Source organism: Equus quagga, chromosome 14, assembly GCF_021613505.1.
Source record: "Equus quagga isolate Etosha38 chromosome 14, UCLA_HA_Equagga_1.0, whole genome shotgun sequence".
Taxonomy (NCBI): domain Eukaryota; kingdom Metazoa; phylum Chordata; class Mammalia; order Perissodactyla; family Equidae; genus Equus; species Equus quagga.
Window position 1 is genome coordinate 45373316 of NC_060280.1, and position 19858 is coordinate 45393173.

Genomic DNA, 19858 nt, shown 5'->3' on the forward strand with positions numbered 1-19858 from the left:
GGTGGATATGCAGAGATGTATTCTCAGCCAGGTTCCTATTCTTTCCACAGTGACTCTGAACTCTACTTCACACAAGGGGACAACAGAATAGGAGGAAAATATTGGAAGGCTCAGTATGTGGAATATGTTGATGCAACTTTTGCTCAAAGAAAGAGACTCTCTGAGGCAGAAGCCCATCTTGGAATTCTTGGTAGAGTAAAACCATCCATCATGTTTTGAATTGAAGGGGAGGTTTAAGCTGGGCATATACCTACATGGGATGTCTCTTCTCTTGCCCATATTCACTTCTCTCTGTCTCTTTCCATCATCTCGTCTCTCCTCCTCTCAATATTTTTCAGGTCCAGTCATCAGGGCAGAGGTAGGCGATACCCTGTTGGTGACCTTTGCTAACAAAGCTGACAAAGTCTACAGTATTTTGCCCCATGGTGTGATCTATGACAAGGCCTCTGATGCAGCCCCAAACGTCGATGGTAAGTCTCAGCCTGAGCTTAGGGAGGAAACAGGATGAGCGAGCTGGTCCCTTCACTTATCAGCCCTGTGAGCTCAGGGAATTACTTCAACTTTTTAAACCTTATTATTCTCACCTATCAACACAGATAATGATACCTCACAAGTCTCCGTGAAGAGATGGAGAGAATTCAGGACTGTAGGTCTGGCCTCCAGCAGCTTCTTAGGAAATGTTAATTCCTTTCCTTTTCCCTCAGTAATGTAATAAATTTCAAAACAAACTATGTTCATAGTCACCCCGACTTCTCTAAGATGGAGAGCTTTCCTGCTGCAGGTCGCATGTGATCCTGGGCGTGAAGGCTAAGAGGAAAATCTGATTGCCAATGTTCTGTGGACATCAAAATCTTACACATGGTCTTTCTCTGTATCTTTCAACAAATATTTATTTAAAATCAGTATTATGTGCTTATCATCATGTATGGACTCTCCCCATCACAGAGTAGGTAGCACAGGCTCTCTGCATGTAAGAAAGGTAGCTTCTGCCCAGTGGTTGCAGGAACTACTGTCCATGACATCCTTCATGATACTGCTCTTGGGAAACTGCTGGTCTCCTTGGAAGCCTTCCCGTCACTGTAACAGATGTCATGGCTGCCTGGGATACCTCTTCGCACCCCAGTGTGACACTGGGCCCAGTCTGGAGCAGGCTTTGTGGTGATGGTGAGGGGACAGAGAAGGAAGGAATAGAGGGAGAACCCCCCCTCCCCAGACCCATCCTCACCCTCCTCTGTTACAGCAGTGTCTCCTGCACCTGCACTCTCTTCCTTGGTCAAAATGCTCACAATGACTTCTTGTGTGTGCACAGAAAGAATGCCAGCGCTAGCCCAAATGTTTATATTTTCTGTTGTTTAACACAGCAAACTTATTAGGCACCTTGTTGCAAAGCTCTGGACAAGATACAGAGAGTCTCTGGCCTCAGTCTACTTGGAGAGATTCAATGTGTTCATTTGGCAATACAACGTGAGGATTGAGTGCACAGTCTGCAGAATCAGTCCTGAGTGTGAATCCCAGATCTGCTATTTATCAGTTTTGCAACCTAGGGCATTCACTTACCTCCTCTATCTTGTAGTTATTTGAGTTATTTCCTAGTTCTCCTTTCTGGATTTCAAACTCTTTAAAGATGAGTCTCTTGCTTAACTTTTTGGGCTATCCTCTGTGATACAATACATTCCACATAGAAGGCCAAGTATGATATATTCCACATGGAAGGCACCCAAAGATATTTTATGGCTTTATATTTAATTGCTAAATGGGCAATTATCACTCTTTTAATATTTGCTAAACCTGGTATTTGAGTAAGAAAGAGTATCTGTGAAGATACTAAACGTAATTTATGAAAAAGACAATCCTTGGATATAACTTCTATCTCATGAAACAGCAGACTGTGGCAGTGGCCTCCCCTGGTAAGATGCATAAGCAAAAACAACTACCCTTTTGCAAAACACATCATCAGAGAGAGACACCCACAGCTGGAAGACCCAGTCTGACATGTTTAATGTCCTCGGCTGTTGCTTTGAGTAATTGTTTCATTTATCTCCTCAGGATTCCTGAAGCCAGGGGCACATGTTAAGCCAGGTGAAAGCTTCACATACAGGTGGATGGTGCCTGAAAGCGTGAGCCCAGCAGCTGGTGACCCCCCCTGTCTGACTTATCTTTACTTCTCAGCGGTTGAGCCAATCAAGGATACCAGCTCTGGCCTCGTAGGGCCTTTGCTAGTCTGTAAAAAGGGCGCTCTCAATGCTGATGGGACACAGGTAGGCCAACGGATGTCACCAGGTTCTTCTTAGGGTTGTATGTGGGAGAAATCAGTAATATGGCTGGAGATTAGATAGTAATAAAGAGGCAGTCACAAAAAGCACTTTTTCTTCCTTCCTCTTGAAATTGACTTCTACATAATGGGACTTTTCCGTTATGTTTTTGTAGATTTAAGATCAGACTTCCCAAAGTTACAGATGTTCACCCACAAACCCAGGGTTTCTGCTTGTTGTGGCTAGGATTCAGTAGGTCTCTTTCCCTGTGCATTGCTTTGATTCTAGAATCTTCAGAGATCCACATGGAATGCAAATTGGGATGCTTTTTCCTTGGACAAGGTTCCTCAAACTTGGCCGCACATTAGAATCACCTGGGGACCTTTTACCCATCTTTTCTTCAGGTGCTCCAGACCAATTAAATCAGAGTCTCCAGGTGATTCCAACATGCAGCCAGGATTGAGAAGCGCTGTAACTCACCATTGCAAACCAGAAGTAACCACGATGGCTGAGCGAACGAGAAAGCATGTTGATAATTTCTTGCTAGTCCCACCTTAGAGGCCTAGACAGCTGCACTGATGGCTGTGGCAAAGCATAACATTTCAAGCCATGTCTACGTGATATCAAACACATCAATGGGGGCTGGCCCTGTGGCGCAGTAGTTAAGTGCGCACATTCTGCTTTGATGGCCAGGGGTTTGCTGGTTCGGATCCCGGGTGCAGACTTGGCACCCCTTGGCACACCATGCTGTGGTAGGCGTCCCACATATAAAGTAGAGGAAGATGGGCATGGATGTTAGCTCAGGGCCAGTCTTCCTCAGCAAAAAGAAGAGATTGGCAGCAGATGTTAGCTCAGGGCTAATCTTCCTCAAAAAAATAAAACGAAAAAACACATTGATGAAAAGAGGAAAATCCAGTCATTTAACCATTTCGAATTACTTCACCAATCAGAAATAGTGAGGCTATTTATTTAAATGGCATATTTTATGTTTTGCATTGTACAGACCCGCTTATGGGCTCAAAGGAATTTCTAGATAGAGGACAGAGTATCTTGGTCCATCTCAGATTTTTATTTCCCTGCACAAAGGACCAATCCTGGAAATGTCTATTAGAAGCTCAGTGTGTCCCTGGACCTCTGAATGGCCCTCAACAATGCTTGTGCGACAAGACTGAATATTTACACTGTACTTCAACAACCGTAGAAGGCAAAGCAGAATGAGTAACCCTATTTTAAAGCTGAAGAAACTGAGGCTCAGAGACTTTGACAGCCCAGGAAACACACCTAGGAAGTAGTGAAAGCCAGCAGTAGATCATGGAACTTCGAGCATCCAGCTTTGTTCTTTTTCCAATACACTACCCTGCTTCCTACTAGCTAAATCCCTGAGCCAAGGAAATTAGTGCCAGAAAACTTTCGTTAGGTAGTTCTGATTCTGCCCCTGTTGCATCCATTGAATGGTGACTTTGAGGTTTGCCAGAAGCACCTTCTAATCTCTGGGAGTTGTTGCCTGAGCCAAGTACCATTCATGGTCAGTCCACTTATACAAAATTTACAAAAAAAAATTGTAACTTAAAACACCCCATACCTGGGATTTGCCTGAGAGAGAAATCCATTTGACCACACAGAAAGTTCTTTTCAATGCAAGGAATATTTATGAAACACATACTAAGCCAGACCCTCTAAGGTAAAAACTTAGGCCTGTTCTAGGCAGGTAGAGAGATGAACGTGTAAAGAGGAGTTTGCATCTCCTTCCAGTAAATTGCCATAAATTCTCCCAGTGGCAAATGGATGTCATAAAACATACCGAGTGATAGTAGGCCCTTTTCTAAAACTGATGACCTTCCACAATAACTGTTCAATCAAACTTCCTACTTCCCTTCTCTATTATCTATCAATCAATCAATCAGTCTATCTATCTATTCATTCATCCATTCATCCATCCACCCATCCATCCATCTATATCTATCCTATACATTTTATTTTGAAATAATTTTAGGCTTACGGAAAGATTGCAAAGAATTCTCCGTATATCTTTCACCCAGATTCCCCAAATATAAACATTTTACTTTGTTTGCTTTATTATTCTCTCATTTTTATTTTTCTAGACTATTTTTCTTCCTGAATTGGTTGAGAGTAGGTGGCAGACATGATATCGCTTCAGTGTATAGTTTCTGAAAAACAAGGTCACTCCCTGACATAAACACAGTAGAATTATCCGAGTCAGGAAATTAACCTTGATACATACTATTATCAAATTTTCACACCTTTTAAAATTTTGCTGTCTGATGGGTGACCTTTACAGCAAAAGAAAAATACGTTTTTCTTGGTCCAGGCTCTGATCTAGGATCACATGTTGTCTCCTCTTCATGTCCTGTCTTTTCTCTATGATCTATTTCGTCACAGGGCAGCAAGTGTGACTTTTCTAAAATGCAAATAAGATCAAGTCACTTCCGTGTTTAACATCCTCCAGTGGTTTCCTATCACACTTAGAACAAAAATGTACATTTCTTAGCCTAGGCCTATGCGCCCCAGCCTCTGACTCCTTCTTTGATCTCTCTCACTACACTCCCTCCTGCCTGCTTATGCTCCAGCCACACTACCCTTCTGTTCATCAAAGTGGTCAAGCTTACCCTTGGCTTAGCACCTCTCTACTAGGCTGCCTCTGTTTGGAATGCCTTCCCTTCGCAAGGCTGGCTCTTCTTGTCACCTCCTTAGAGAAGCCTTCCCTGCTCACTAAGCTAAAGTCAGTATCACATTAGCTGATTTTAATATCACTTACCACCTTAGGACATTTTCTTTCTTTCTTTATTTTTTATGTGCATAGTATATTTCCTCCTACAAAAATGTAAGTGCCATGGAGCAGGGACCTTGTCTGTCTTATCTTCACTTCCCAGAACAATGCCTGGTGCATCGCTGACACTCTAAAAATATTTATGTTTGAATAAATGAAATACAGGGTGAGCGTTCTTATCTTCAAAGTTGTATTAAGACGTTTGGTTAACAGAAAATGCCCTATTATACACATCTCAAATGTTAAATGTGTGGCCTGAAAATGAACACTGAAAATTTCAGGACAGCCTCGTTTCAAAACTCGTTTCCCACTTCCTCATTTAAGCACTCAGAGTTGTGTGATGGCTTATGGTTCATACCTCCCGGCTTCCCTGCTGCCGTGGGAGCCCAGAATGTACTGATATAGGTGCTCTCCACAAAAGAGCTTTGTGCTGCAGACTCAAGCCATCACTCAGATGCATTCCACACACAAGTAGCAGAGTATATTAATCAGAGTTCTCCAGAAAAACAGAACCATTAGGATGTATGCATAAACAGAAAGAGATTTACTGGAAGGAATTGGCTCACACAGTTATGGAGGCTGATAAGTTCTAAGATCTGCAGGTTGACTCAGCAAGCAGGAGACCAGGGGAGCCAAGGGTATAGTTCTACTCCAAAGGCCAGCAGGCTCCAGATCCAGGCAGAGCCAATGTTTCAGTGTGAGGCTAAGGGCAGGAAAAAGCCAGTGTTCAAGTTTGAAGGCAGTCAGGCAGGAGGACTTCCCTTTTACTTGTGGGAGGATCAGACTTTTGTTCTATTGAGGCCTTCAACTGATTGGATGAGGCCCACCCACATTAGGGAGGGCAGTGCTTTACTCAGTGTACTGATTCAAATGTTAATCTCATCCCAAGACACTCTCATGAAAATGCCCAGAATAACGTTTGACTAAATATCTAGGCATCTCATGGCCCAGTTCAGTTGACACATAAAATTAACCATCACACAGGGTCCTATCTTCTCTCTTTTAACCCTTTTCTGGGCTGATTTCCCACTCTTGCAGACCCAGCTGCCCTCCAAATACCTCTCAGATGATGAGGTTCTTCAACTCAACTCTTTTCAATGGTTTATTCTTATACTATGGACAATTGCAATCACGGCGAATAATGACAGTTAACATTGTCTACTTATTATTTGCCAGATGTGTTGAGTACTTTACTTATATTATCTAATTTAACCTTCACAAAAATATGAGGTGGGGACTATTATTATGCTCATTTTGCAAATGAGGGAATTGGGGCTTATAGCGGATAAATCACTTGCCCTAGTTTCCACAGCAGGTAAGCAGAACAGCATTAGAACTCAGGTCTGCCTGCTCCCATAGCCCATACTTTTTAAAAATATAGTCTGACCCTCTACTTCCCCCCAATTTTTTAATATTTTATTTTGAAAAATTTCAAGCCTACATTGTTTCTTTTCATAGCCTATGATCTTAAACTATTGCCTCCTAAAACACCATGTGATAAAAGCAGTCAGTGCACATGAGGTGTAGCAGGAGCATAAAGCAAGGAGGATCCACGTCTCCCATGAGGAGTCAGGGAAGCCTCACAGAGGTGGGGCAGCTAAGCAGGCCCTTGAGGTTGGTTTGGGGTGGCAGATGGTCAAAGCTGGGGGATACGTACACGAAAGACAGAGACCTGCAGAACACAGCAAGTTCAAATTGCTGTAAGGAGCTTGGCCTCGCCTCAAAGAGCCAGGAGGGAAGGGCCAAGAGAGGAGGCTGAAGGTAAGAAGGGACCAGATCGCTGTGAGCTTAGATTGTATTGTCCAGTGTAAGAAGGAGAGAGATGTGATCAGATGGCATTGCTGAGGATCCCCCTGGAGCAGGCAGCAGGATGAAGGGTGGATTGGAGGGGAGCTGATTAGAGGTAGGAAGACATCAAGGGGCATGAAACACAATCACCTCTCTGGTTGAGCTTTAAAGAAAAGTACATTTCAGCAATTTAGGATGCCATGTTTTCAGACATGAGGAATTAGGAATACACACAGTGGAAGTAATCCCTAATTCCCCCAATATCAACTCAAGCTAACATAGTTTAGCAAAGTCTCCTGGGTTATATGATTTCCTTATTTCATTCACAAACACATATTGGGTTCCTGCCTTTCCAGGCTTTTTTCTTGGAGCTCAGGATACAGAGAGGAGCCTCAAACATCGCCACCCTCACAAAGCCTACATTGCAGTGGGAAAACAGTCACAAATACAAAGTTTACAAATAAAACGTAATTTCAGGTGGAGACAAGTGCTATGAAGAAGAGTAAAGTAGGGTGAAATAAAGTAAGTTTGCAGGCAGAGTGACAGATGTGTGACTGTTTTAGACAGGGTGTCAGGGAGGGGCACTCTGAGGAGGTGACATTTGTACAGGGAACTAAATGGAGTAAGGGAGTGACCTGGGCAAGACCTGGGAGAACCTTCTCCAGGCAGTAGGAACAGCACATGAAAAGGCCCTGAGGCAGGAATGAAGTTGGTGTGTTCACAGAAGAGCAAAAGCCTGGGGAGGTTGGAGTAAGCTAGAGGGTGAGTACAAGGAGATGAAGTCAGAGAGGCTGGGGCCAGGATATGGAAGCCATGGTAAGGAGAAGAAGATCGTGATGACCAGCCTGACAATGGGAGTACCACAGAGTAGGAAAGATTCTGAGCAGGAAGTCACATGGGGAGGGAGAAGGTTACAATGAGAAACATGGATTTTTGGGGTGTGGAATGAATTTATCAGAATCACGCTCAGAATCCTGATTCACAAAATGACCCAGGAAATCTATGGCTGATGTTGATCCTAATTTACTTTGTGTTTCTTTGCAAGTGAAGCAGAACTAAGAATTCCTCCCAGCTGTACTTCTTATGTGTTCATTTCTTTTTTCTCTGTAGAAAGGAATAGACAAGGAATTTTACCTGCTGTTCACAGTCTTCGATGAGAATCTGAGCAGGTATCTTGATGAAAACATTCAGAAGTTTACCTGGCGTCCCTTCAGTGTTGACAAAGAAGACAAAGAGTTTGTGAAGTCCAACCAAATGCATGGTATGAGAAAAGACTCTCCCTCCTGTCAAGGAAAGGCGTAATTGTATTCGAAGTGAAAATACTTGAAATACTTTACCTTTATTTTGGTTTCTTGGGTATTATTTTCGGTCATGAGTAAATTATTTCATGGCTTCAGCCTCACAGGGTATGGTGAAACCTCCCTATCTCCCACAGATGTTGTGAAATTTAATTAATACCTCTAAAACACGGTATCAGCCTTAGGTGAAGCAACACAGAGTTTGAACTAGCAAAGATCACAGTCCATCTTAGATGTAGAAAAATTACTGACAAAGTGCCCTCCCTCGGGTTCACAATGGCAGCATTAAGTCTGATAACCCAAGTGATAACTGGAGATAATCATTATACAGCAAAGTATCTCTTATCAGGTAGTATGAATGACTGTCTAACGCGTTAATTTGTGAAATACTGGCCGTCCCTATCCTAGATCTTTGTTGAGGAGGAACTGCTTAATTCTCCTTCTCTGTTTCTCTTATACCAGTTGTTACATTAGCAAACCACCTTGTAACTGATGTGACTGACCCAGGATTCTCGTTAGACTTGGGCACGTTACCCAAGGTAACAGAGTAATGGGCCAGAGTTCAAACTCAGGTGCCCACGAGAATGTGTAGTCAACAAACGCGCCTAAAGCAGGCACTGTAGGATAACAGGGGCTAAACTGCTTGTTTTAGGGTCAAGTGTAACCTCTATTTATTGCCTTTAAAACATTATGGGAAAATAACAAAATAGTCCCTAATCGCCCCCTAACCCCAAGGAAGTCCAAAAACGTCCAAGATTCCAGGTGACTCACAGTAGCCAGCTCACAGACTCACACGCTTCTGGATGCTCCGTTCCAACGGAGTCCCCTCTTGGACCAACGGAAAGCAAGGAGTAATGCATTTTCAGTATCATCTTCCACAAAAAGTTTTGTTATAACCAAATATGAAATTTGTTTCCAACCTTTCTAGTAGCCAGTAAAAAAGGGAAACTAAGCTAGAAATGAGGAAACATAGCAATTCCTTAGTGGAGAAACTAAGCTGCAAAAGGAGTTTATCATAAGAGAGGCTTGCATATAAAAAATATTAAACAGCATAATGGACCCTGTCAAATCCAGCCCCATCCTGGTTTGGCAATGTGAAGCACATTTTCATATTTTGGACATGCTGAATATGTCATTTTTAAAGGAAAATAATGTATCGTTTCAGATTTTGCATTAATTATAAATTGAATTCTATTTCTGGTCTTGCTTTCATGGAGTGGGACAAAGAAAAATGGCAACACCACCAAAGAGAGAGTGCCTCACGTAGTATACAATGCTCTGCATTGCATGTATTCTATGGTCTACATTCACAGGTGTTTGTTGAATGAATGAATGAGTGAATAAATATTCCAGAAAGAGAGGCTTTAGAGTTCCAAGGCAAGAGAAGATTCCTTGGCAGCCAGCCAAAGACTAAATTATTAGCACCTCAATTTACAATGGTATCTCTTTAACCTTCAATGGACAAGATTTATAGAATTTATTTGAAAAAGCATTATTAAAGATTTTTTTTCAGAAAATGTGATGTTCTTCTCAGAAGCCCCAGGGCTTCTTGAAATCTCTACTAATAACCCTAGATATCTGAGTAAAATTGCCAAGCACCACTGGTTCTGCAGACAAAGAAATAAAAAGTAATTTTATTGACAATGGAATTATTACAGAACATCTTTCATGTGCGTGGTAGTTGCTCTTTCCTCCTATGGGCATTAATAGGGAGTAAGGGGCATAGAATCTTTATCTATCAAGCATGAGATGTGATTATGTACACTCACCCCTCAGACAGTGCTATTCAATCATGGCAGTCATCCCCCACAGAGTGGGAATGTTATTTCTAAACTCTTCTCAAGGCACTGCTCCAGGCAGCCACTATCCATGGATTGAGGTTGATGTAAAAGATAAAAATGATTTTCATTTCAGGAGATACTGAGAGTCTTCATATCTAAGTAATCATTATTCAAAGTCCCTTCAGTTATTCTATTGGGTAGGGAAATAAAAGTTATCAAATGCAAAATTACCTACTCAGAGACTAACCTCTTAGAAACTTAGCATCCCTCTCCCCCTAAAAAATCCCTGTCCACTGACCAGACGTGCAAATACGATGTCAATCAATTGCAAATCTTTCAAATGATGCAGGAGCCATGAAATCAGTAAAGGGACGTCTGATAACTGCTAGAATCAAATGCAAAGTCATCGGCAAATGAGGATCTGACAAAATTAAATGAATTAGTAACTGAGAAAGAGACACTTTCTCAGGGAGATGACAGGATAAGAACCTCAAAGGAAAATGATTTTCATATTTAGAGTTTTAGAGAAGATTTTGGGAAAATTCGTGAAGTCCATAAAATAGTTTTACAAGTATGATGCTCTTTATAATCCTCAAAACGATGTGAAAAGAAGGATATCATCTTACATCATCAATCCATTTTGTCAGAAAAAATTATGCCAGAAAACAATCTGATTTATTCCTTATTATTCTTAGAATTAGTGCTTTTGTGTATATGTTGTTAAATACAACATTTTCACAATTTTAGTATATTTTCATTATTCATTGTTAGTTTTAGTCTCCATTTTAAATTGATTCACCTTGTGGCTTTTGCCCAGTACTATTTATTCTCTGATAATATGGATCTTCTGTAAATAGTTAGAACTTGAACACATAAACACCCCACCCCCATACACATTGACAATCTTTCACTAACATGATGTGTTTTCAGTATATCTACATAATTATAGTGGGCTCTATCTTTTTTCCTTCCATTTAGCTATTAATGGCTACATGTATGGCAACCAGCCAGGCCTAACCATGTGCAAAAAGGATAGAGTTTCCTGGCATATGATTGGAATGGGCACTGACACCGACATGCATGGAGTTTATTTTCAAGGGAACACCATCCACCTACGAGGGACTCATCGTGACACGCTGGCCCTGTTTCCCCACATCTCCACAACGGCTTTCATGCAGCCGGACCATGCAGGTAAACTTGACAGGGCCATCTCAGGTGACCAAATTCCTGTCTTCAGGCATATACTCTTAGGATCTTCCCCGAGAAGAAATTGGTGAATTTGGGCACTTTAGAGGGTATAGAGGAGATATAGTCTTGATTAGAATCAGGGAATCCTAATTATTTTATTGTCGAGGCATTTAAAATAACATCCACAAAGCAGAAATGACCTTGCCATACAAATCCTAGGATCATGCTCTTGATTCATATCCATGACCAACTGAGCCCCAAGAAAGACGATATTTTTTGTTCTCTTTAAGCACAAACATCATTCTAGTTGCTGCTCTGAAGCATCTACCAAGCATGGACAGCCCAGCAGATGCTTCCAGGTTATGGCCGTGGCCTGGTCTCCCTTCTCTGGAGACTGTTAGTGAACTCTTGATGAGTTACTTGGGGACTTCTCTATTTTCATTCTGTGGGTTCCCTTGGTTTCCCCAGAGGACAAGCTGCACTTGGTCCAAAGTCCATGGAAGGCCCATTGAAGTACCAGTACCTGTCCCTTCTCTTAGAGATTTCCCAGCTAATTAGATAATCTGGGCATTTTTACAAAAGATATAGAACTACACATGACAGCATATGCTGTTGCATAAAAAATAAGAATAGCAAGCAAATGCTGTGGGCATTCAACATGTTCCTCCAACCCAACTTTTCCATTAGTCTTAAAAAGAAACCAATATGCTACCCAAGATGAGTACTTCCTGACTCTGTCTCCTCCATGAGTGGATGTTTACTTCTTTGCATCATACTGGAACAGCAGTTTAGATACTTCTTGGTGTCACTGGTTAAAAACTTGAGGTTTGGGCTTTACAATTTTTGCCCAAGAACTGCCAGAGACTGGAAGCTCCATGATCCTTGCCTTGTAAACTTCTAGCATTCAATCTCTCTACATTCGTATAATTAATCAATTATGAACCAGCCAACCAAGGGATGTGTTGGACACAATGATTTTTTTTTAACTTTTTATTAAGATTATGATAATTTACAACCTTGTGAACTTTCAGTTGTATATTATTGTCAGTCGTGTTGTAGGTGCACCACTTCACCCCTTGTGCCCACCCCCTATGCCTCGTTTCCCCTGGTAACCACTAATCTGTTCTCTTTGTCTACATGTTTAACTTCCATCTATGAGCGGAGTCAAACAGAGATTGTCTTTATCTGGCTTCTTTCACTTAACATGATACCCTCAAGGTCCATCCATGTTGTTGTGAATGGGACGATTTTATCCTTTTTTATGGCTGAGTAGTATTCCATTCATCCAATCATCAGTTGATGGGCACATAGGTTTCTTCCACGTCTTGGCTATTGTAAATAATACTGTAATGAACATAGGGTTGCATGGGACTTTTGGAATTTCTGATTTCAAGTTCTTTGGCTAGATACCCAGGAGTGGGATGGCTGGGTCATATGGTATTTCTATATTTAATTTTTTGAGAAATCTCCATACTGTTTTCCATAGTGGCTGCACTAGTTTGCATTCCCACCAGCAGTGTATGAGGGTTCCTTTTTTCTCCACAACCCCTCCAACATTTGTTACTTTTTGTTTTGGTTATTTTTGCCATTCTAACGGGTGTAAGGTGATGTCTCATTGTAGTTTTGATTTGCATTTCCTTGATGATCAGTGATGATGAGCATCTTTTCATGTGCCTATTGGTTATCCGTATATATTCTTTGGAGAAATGTCTGTTCATGTCCCCTGTCCATTTTTTGATTGGGTTGTTTGATTTTTTGTTGTTGAGTTGTGTAAGTTCTTTATATAGTATGGAGATTAACCCTTTGTCAGATATATGACTTGCAAATATTTTTTCCCAGTTGGTGCGTTGTTTTTCTGTTTCAATCCTGTTTTCCCTTGCCTTGACAAAGCTCTTTAGTCTGATGAAGTCCCATTTGTTTATTCTTTCTATTGTTTCCCTTGTCTGAGAAGATATGGTGTCTGAAAAAATCCTTTTTATACTGATGTCAAAGAGTGTACTGCCTATATTTTCTTCTAGAAGCCTTATGGTTTCAGGTCTTACCTTTAGGTATTCAATCTATTTTGAGATTATTTTTGTGAATGGTGAAAAAGAATGGTCAATTTTCATTCTTTTACATGTGGCTGTCCAGTTTTCCCAGCACCATTTGTTGAAGAGACTTTCTTTTCTCCATTGTATGCCCTCAGCTCCTTTGTCGAAGATTAGCTGTCCATAGATGTGTGGTTTTATTTCTGGGCTTTCAATTCTGTTCCATTGATCTGTACACCTGTTTTGTACCAGTACCATGCTGTTTTGATTACTGTAGAATGATTTTTCTTTGTAAATACACTCTTCAAGACCAAAGAGGGAGGGGAGGGAAACAGCCAAATAGTTTTAACCCATAGAAACAGGCACTCATGCTAGAGGCAGCTGGAATAATTTTAGAGACTTGGCTACTTCTTCCAGTGCTTTAAGTATTACCTACAGGCTTCTAAAGAGACATTTCATAAAATGTTGTCTGATTTATGTTTGATGGTGAGTGTAAATCTGAGACTGCTTAGAAGCTTGGTTATGTCAACAATTCCTGTCTCATATCCCCACATCAAAAAGAGTGCCCAAGACATGGGTAGAGCAGACTGTAGGCTGCAACTCATTTTCTTTGTTTTTTCTTTTCTTAAACCATGTTATTGAGGTATGCTCATCTAATATATACAAACTGATGAGCTTGGAGATAAGTATACAACTGCGAAACCATCACCACAATCGAGGCCTTAAACTCCTCTTTGTTCCTAGAGAATATAATTCCTCGACTATTGAAGAACATGATGAACACAGAAATAATGGACTGCCTGGAAAGCAACATATGCAGAGGGAGCTCTTTCCAAGTCTGTCTTCAGAGGTGTCTTCTCTGTGGTTTCACAGAGACCCTTCCTCATGAGGGTCCTCGTCAGTGCCTGGGGGTGCTGGGGTACCCACACCCAGTGGTTTTTGTTCATCCTGGAGGCGTAATTTGGCAATATGTAGACATGTGTAGCACAATAAAATCTCTCTCTATGCCTTGTGGATGGTTAATGAGAGGCATACACTAAGAACAGAGTCCACTAGAGGAAGGGAAGATTTATCAATCCAATAATTTCACTGCGTTAATATCTTCCAATAATTTTGTTTCACACGATTTTATGGTGAGTTCAACTAAGATATACCTACCTGATACCATTGCACCTAGAAAATTTAGTTTAAAAAATTACATGATTCCCAGTCAGACAGGATTGTTGGTATTATGGAGGGAAATTTAGTTGCTTTTTTTTTTTTCTTTTTCTTTTATCTAGCATAATGTAGACCTACCATGGGAAATGAGAACTTCCTTTGCTCAAGGGCTTAATGAAGTGGTATATTTGACCTTAATAATAAAGATAATATCTTATATGTGTATTGTGCTTTATAGTTTATGAAATTCTTTAGGTCAAAATACATGACTTCAGAAATGTAACCTAATGTGAACTTTGTCTAGGATCTTAATCGTGCAGGTAATAACATGTTTTTAAACTGGGCAGGGCTAAAATAATCATACTTACCATTGATTTTCCAGGCATGACTATCTTCTAATAGATGTGTACAGTAGGGAAGACCTAGAGAAATCGTTTCTTGGTAGCAACTGCAAGTTTCATTTTTCCATTACAGATAAATTTCAGATTTTTTCCCCTGTAAATCAATATATTCAAAGTAATTTCTTCCCCTTGCAGTCTGATTTAAAAATACTATATAAAATTGATATTTTAAAAATCCACCTTACTGATTATTTGTTTCGGAATAAAACATGTACGTTTGTTAGCAAACCAAAATCAAAAACGGAAAAACTGAGCGCCACCCACCGCCCATGCCGTTTCTCTTTCAGGTATTTTCAGGCTGTTTTGTTCCACGTTGCACCACTTCGCCAGAGGCATGAATCAGATATACGAGGTCAACAGCTGTGGCAACAAGGACCCTTCTGAGCAGCCGTACGGGATGATAAGAACCTTTTACATCGCCGCTGAAGAGGTAGAATGGGATTATGCCCCTAACAAAAACTGGGAGTTCGAAAAGCAGCACTTGGACGCAGGAGGGGAAAGGTACCACAGGCGAAGCCGCCGAGTCTCTTGGGTGGGATTGCACATGCTCTGTGGACGTTTATCAAATGTGGAAAACTGAAAATGCCCTGGTTTTGTCTGGACAGTTCCCACAGACGGAGACTTTTATTTACGAGCACAAAAGCTTAGGGAAACTGCCCGTCTCTCCCCCAGAAAGGGAGTCTAAAGTTGTTTTGAGGGCACGCTGGAGGAAGGCTCAGTACACCTCCGCTAGCGGGGGCTGGTTCCAAGCATGGCTGTCGGACTAACGATGGGCGTTTGAGGGAGAGTCTAGAGGGAAAAGGTTTAAGGAAGACAACAGGGTGCAGCGGGAGGCAGGGATGATGTGTAGATTCGGGGTGAGAACGTGGGCTATGTAGATTGAGGACCGCGGGGAAGGGGAACTGAGGATGGGTCATTGATAGAGCGCTGATATGGTGGGGGACAACCAAGGAAGGGTCGGAGGCCATTGCCTTGGCAGAGGTCCCCGAGTTGGGGTTGAAAGAGCAGATCTCCCTGCTAAGCCTCGTACCTAGAAAGTCCGCAAGATTGACCCTCCGGTGACAGCGCGGTCAGGCAGCGCTGAGCACTGAATCAGCAAGGCGCAGCCGCAAGCAGGCTTGTGAGCACTGGTCCTTTATCGGCCCTCAGCTCCCCGGGCGCACTGGGGTGGAGTCAAGGTATAGAGGCTCAGACCTGCAGACCTCTTCCCCCAAGGTCAATAGCCCCCACTTCACAACAACCATCGGCGTGGGTATCACTGTCCCCACTGCAGACGACAAGACTCGGTGCACAGAGTTCGGTTGTCCAACTAGTCACTGGTAGAGTTAGAGTTGGACATAGACCTTTTGAAGGATAAATCTGAGTCCTCACCCCATGCCAGGTTGACCGTTGTCCTGTTCCTCTTTGTTCGTTATTATCACATCCCCACCCTCACCTCATTCTCTATGGCTAAGCCACACACAAACTCCTCTACATGCGACTATCCCTAACCTTATCGTGTTTGGTTTCTCTTCTTACTTGTTGGCCTGTTTCAAGGGTTTAGACTCCTGGAAAACATAGTACAACCCTGCCACCTTATGGATAAATGAAGAAATAAAATGACTCCATTTTCAAAAGATTTGCCTCAAGGACAGGACAATTTAAAATTAATTCGATTATTCACCAATCCAGTTGTTAAACCAGACACCCCTCTCTTGCAAATACAAATCCCTGCCGCCAATACAAGTTAAAGACTGATGCTGGTGCAGTGGAAAATGAAATAAATACTAATTTGGCCTTTTCTAAACTGATTGTTTCATTAAAAGGCTGCCATAACTAAAGAAATAATTGTGTAGTAATTTTGTCACATGTACAATCTCAAGCCCGTGAGTGTGTAAGAAATATAGCCTTCATTATTTTCTTGATACTCAGTGTAATTTCTGTTTTAGGTCCCCCATCCCTCTGGGCTGGCAGGATGTTCTATCTTCAGTCTTCTGGGATGTCTCCCAAGTGACGCAGAGTGATGGAGGGTGCCAGGTGTGATTGCACCCTGCTCCTGCCACTCTGGATATTGCCCATAAATAAACAAAAGCAAAGTGAAATGATAGCATGTTCACATATTCAAAGTACAACAGATCTGTAGATAAAAACGCAGTACAGAATTGAAATGACAGGTTATTAGCACATCTGTGGTACCTTTGTAGATAAGAGCCCAAGAGCAAAACGCCTTTTCTGCACCCCAGTTGTTATGCCTCTGCCCTTTGACCCAAGGTCAGAGCATGGGACACATCTGGTTTTCAAACCACCTCTCTGTGCGGGTTAGCCCTGAGACATCTATTGTCCTGGTCAGCACAGACCCTCTGCCTTACTTTGGGACCTGAATGTCCTTCCTTGGGGCTTCCTAACACACTGGGAAGGCCTCAGAATCCCAGAAAGGCAATAAGTGGGACCATCGGTTCAATGACAGAGTTTGTACAGTAGGAGGGGATTTGAAAACAGATTAAGTTGCAATAGAGAACTAACGTTGTATTCCTAGTACTCCTGAGCTTGTGGACTGATACGCATGTAATTTAACTAACCTGGGATTCGAAATAATAACTGTCATCTATGGAGCACCCACCACGAGCCAGGCGTTTTGCTAGGGCTTTTCCAAACCCTATCTGATATGACCCTCATAACACACTTGACCCATTTCATCAACTTTGACTCAGCATCTCACACGACATCCTAGTGAGACGATGATAGGGCAAATGATTACATGGTACTTAATATATGTCTCATGCAGTGCTTTACAGATCTTAACTCGTAATCCTCACACCAACCCTAGCAAGTAGGTGCATTATTGTCACCTCATTTTGCAGAGGAGGGAAGCTGGAAAACAGCAGAGTATGGCTCTAGAGTCTGTGTTTGCCACACCACACATGTTACTAGGACTCCTGGAAAATAAAAGTAGAAGAAAAATCCTCTTCCCTTGGAAAGCATACAGTGTAGGGTAGGAGGTGTATATACATTTGTTAAATACCTACTGTATGCTAGGCATCATGAAAAGTGCTGGTGAAACAGTGCTGAGAAAAGCAGACAGGGTCCTTTCCCACACAGAATTCATGGTCCCTGGCGAAGACACTAGAATGAGCATACTGAGTGAGGCAACCACTATGGGAGGGGAAGTGCAAGGTGCAGAGGGAGCTCACAGCAGGAGCACACAGCCCTGTCTGGGGGGAATGGTGGAGAGAGGGTAGGTGGTCAGGGAAAGTAGTCTTTGAGCTGGGATGTGAAGAGTAGGCCAGTTGAAGAGTTAGGAAGTGTGCTTTTGGCACACATAAGGCCTGGAGGTGGTGAGGGCACATGGGGTTCAAGAGAATGAATGCTTAGAATGACCCAAACAGAGCATGTGGGGCCCAGTGATGGGAAACAAGGCTTGGGAGGTTAGCAAAGGCAGGTAGTGAAGGGCTGCAAGAGCCAAACTGAGGAGTTGGGCAGTGGAGAGACATAAGAAGGTTTTCCACAACGACCGACTTGGTCGAATTTATAGTTTATGCACATTCTGCCTGCAGTGTAGAGAAAAAAGGGAAGGGAGGAGGATAGGTGGCAGGGAAAATGATTAGGGATAATTCTGGTTAATGCAGGTAAGTGACGTACGTGGCTTAGATTAGAGTGTGGGCAATTTAACAGTGGGAAATGGAAGGATGTGAGACCCACTATATTTTGGAGATAAAATTGACAGGGTTTTTTCTTTTTTTTCTGTCTTTTGCGATGATCTATCTCAGTGATAGATTAAATATGTAGTTGATCCTCATTATCCACAGATTCCATATTTGTGAATTCGCCTCCTGGCTCAAATTTATTTGTTACCCCAAAATCAATTCTTATGGTGCTTTTGTGATTGCTCACAGAGATGCATAAAGCAGTGAAAATGTTGTGTCACCCGATGAGCACGTTCCCAACTAAGGTCAAACAAGGCCTCATTCTGCCTTCCTGTTTCAGCTCTCATACTGTCGATAAGGATCCTTTTGGTGGTTTATTTAGAGCCACATGTTTGGCTGGTCTTTTTGCATTTTGGTGCTTTTCAGGTGATTTTGCTGTTTAAAATGGCCCTCCAGCGTAGTGCTGAAGCACCGTCTAGCATTCCTAAGCACAAGAAGGCTGTGATGTGCTTTATGGAGGAAATACCTGTGTTAAATGAGCTTTATCAGGCATGAGTTATAGTGCTGTTGGCCATGAATTCAGTGACAATGAATCAGCGATAGATATTATATAAGACGTCTTTAAACAGAAACACATACAAAACAAAGATATATATTGATCTCTTAATGAAAATATTGTGGCCAGAGGTTAGAAGCCTGTATTCCATTAGGAACAATGGTTAAGTATTCATTAATTCAGCGTTTGTGGTGACTTTCTAGAACATAACTATTGTGAGTGACAAGAATCAACTGTATCCATATTTTTATATGGGTATATGCATAATACACAACCCACAGACTTTCTTGAGCTCTTTCAAAGTGGAAAATCATAACAAGGTATAGAGTGATACATATGAAATCTGGAGGAATGCTGGGTGGTAGAGTGTGGGTGTGCATGCATGGGCGTGTATGAAGTTAGTTAGTGACAAGAAGAGAAGTGCAACCTCAAGAGGATCTTAGGAGTGTCTAACTAAGGCTGGCTGCATTCAGCACCCAGCAGGGCGTTAGAGCAGTGGCTCCCAAGAGTAGACCATGGGCTAGTTCTGTGCTGCCCACATCAGAACTCCCGGAGGCACTTTCAAATGCAGATTCCTGGCCCCACTCCCAGAGAACCCAGTGAAGAAGGCCAGCTCCTCAGGGAGACCCTGATCGCAGCTAGGTCTGGGGAGCACTGCTCTGGAGAACCCCCAAATTACTGAGAAGCACTCAAGCTTTTTCTACCTTCTGACAACTTTAATTTCTGGTGCTTCTGATTTGCAGACACGGAGATATATTTATGAACCACACTGAAAACTGGATTGGCTCTCAGTACAAGAAGGTGGTTTACAGGGAGTACACCAACGGAGAATTTGTGGAGATCAAAGCCCGACCACCGCGAGAGGAGCACTTAGGCCTGCTGGGTATGGCTCCGATCTCAGCCGTGCACTGCCAGCCCCAAGCGTGCACACACACACACACACACACACATCCTGTGAGACTCACACCTGAGAAGGGAGGCAGGAACAGAGGAGCTTG

The 19858-nt window shown here is 42.2% G+C and overlaps 1 protein-coding gene across 2 annotated transcripts in view; it reads left to right on the forward strand.

The window, feature by feature from the left end:
• The window catches only part of HEPHL1 (hephaestin like 1), a 77409-nt gene that overhangs the window by 35430 nt on the left and 22121 nt on the right, over positions 1-19858 (forward strand). For both annotated transcript variants that reach the window (XM_046685420.1, XM_046685419.1), the window contains exons 7-13: positions 51-190; positions 339-470; positions 2047-2258; positions 7939-8089; positions 10886-11098; positions 14969-15182; positions 19604-19743. In XM_046685420.1, the coding sequence (XP_046541376.1) occupies positions 51-190; positions 339-470; positions 2047-2258; positions 7939-8089; positions 10886-11098; positions 14969-15182; positions 19604-19743 (1202 nt within the window). The remainder of the gene's footprint in view (positions 1-50; positions 191-338; positions 471-2046; positions 2259-7938; positions 8090-10885; positions 11099-14968; positions 15183-19603; positions 19744-19858) is intronic.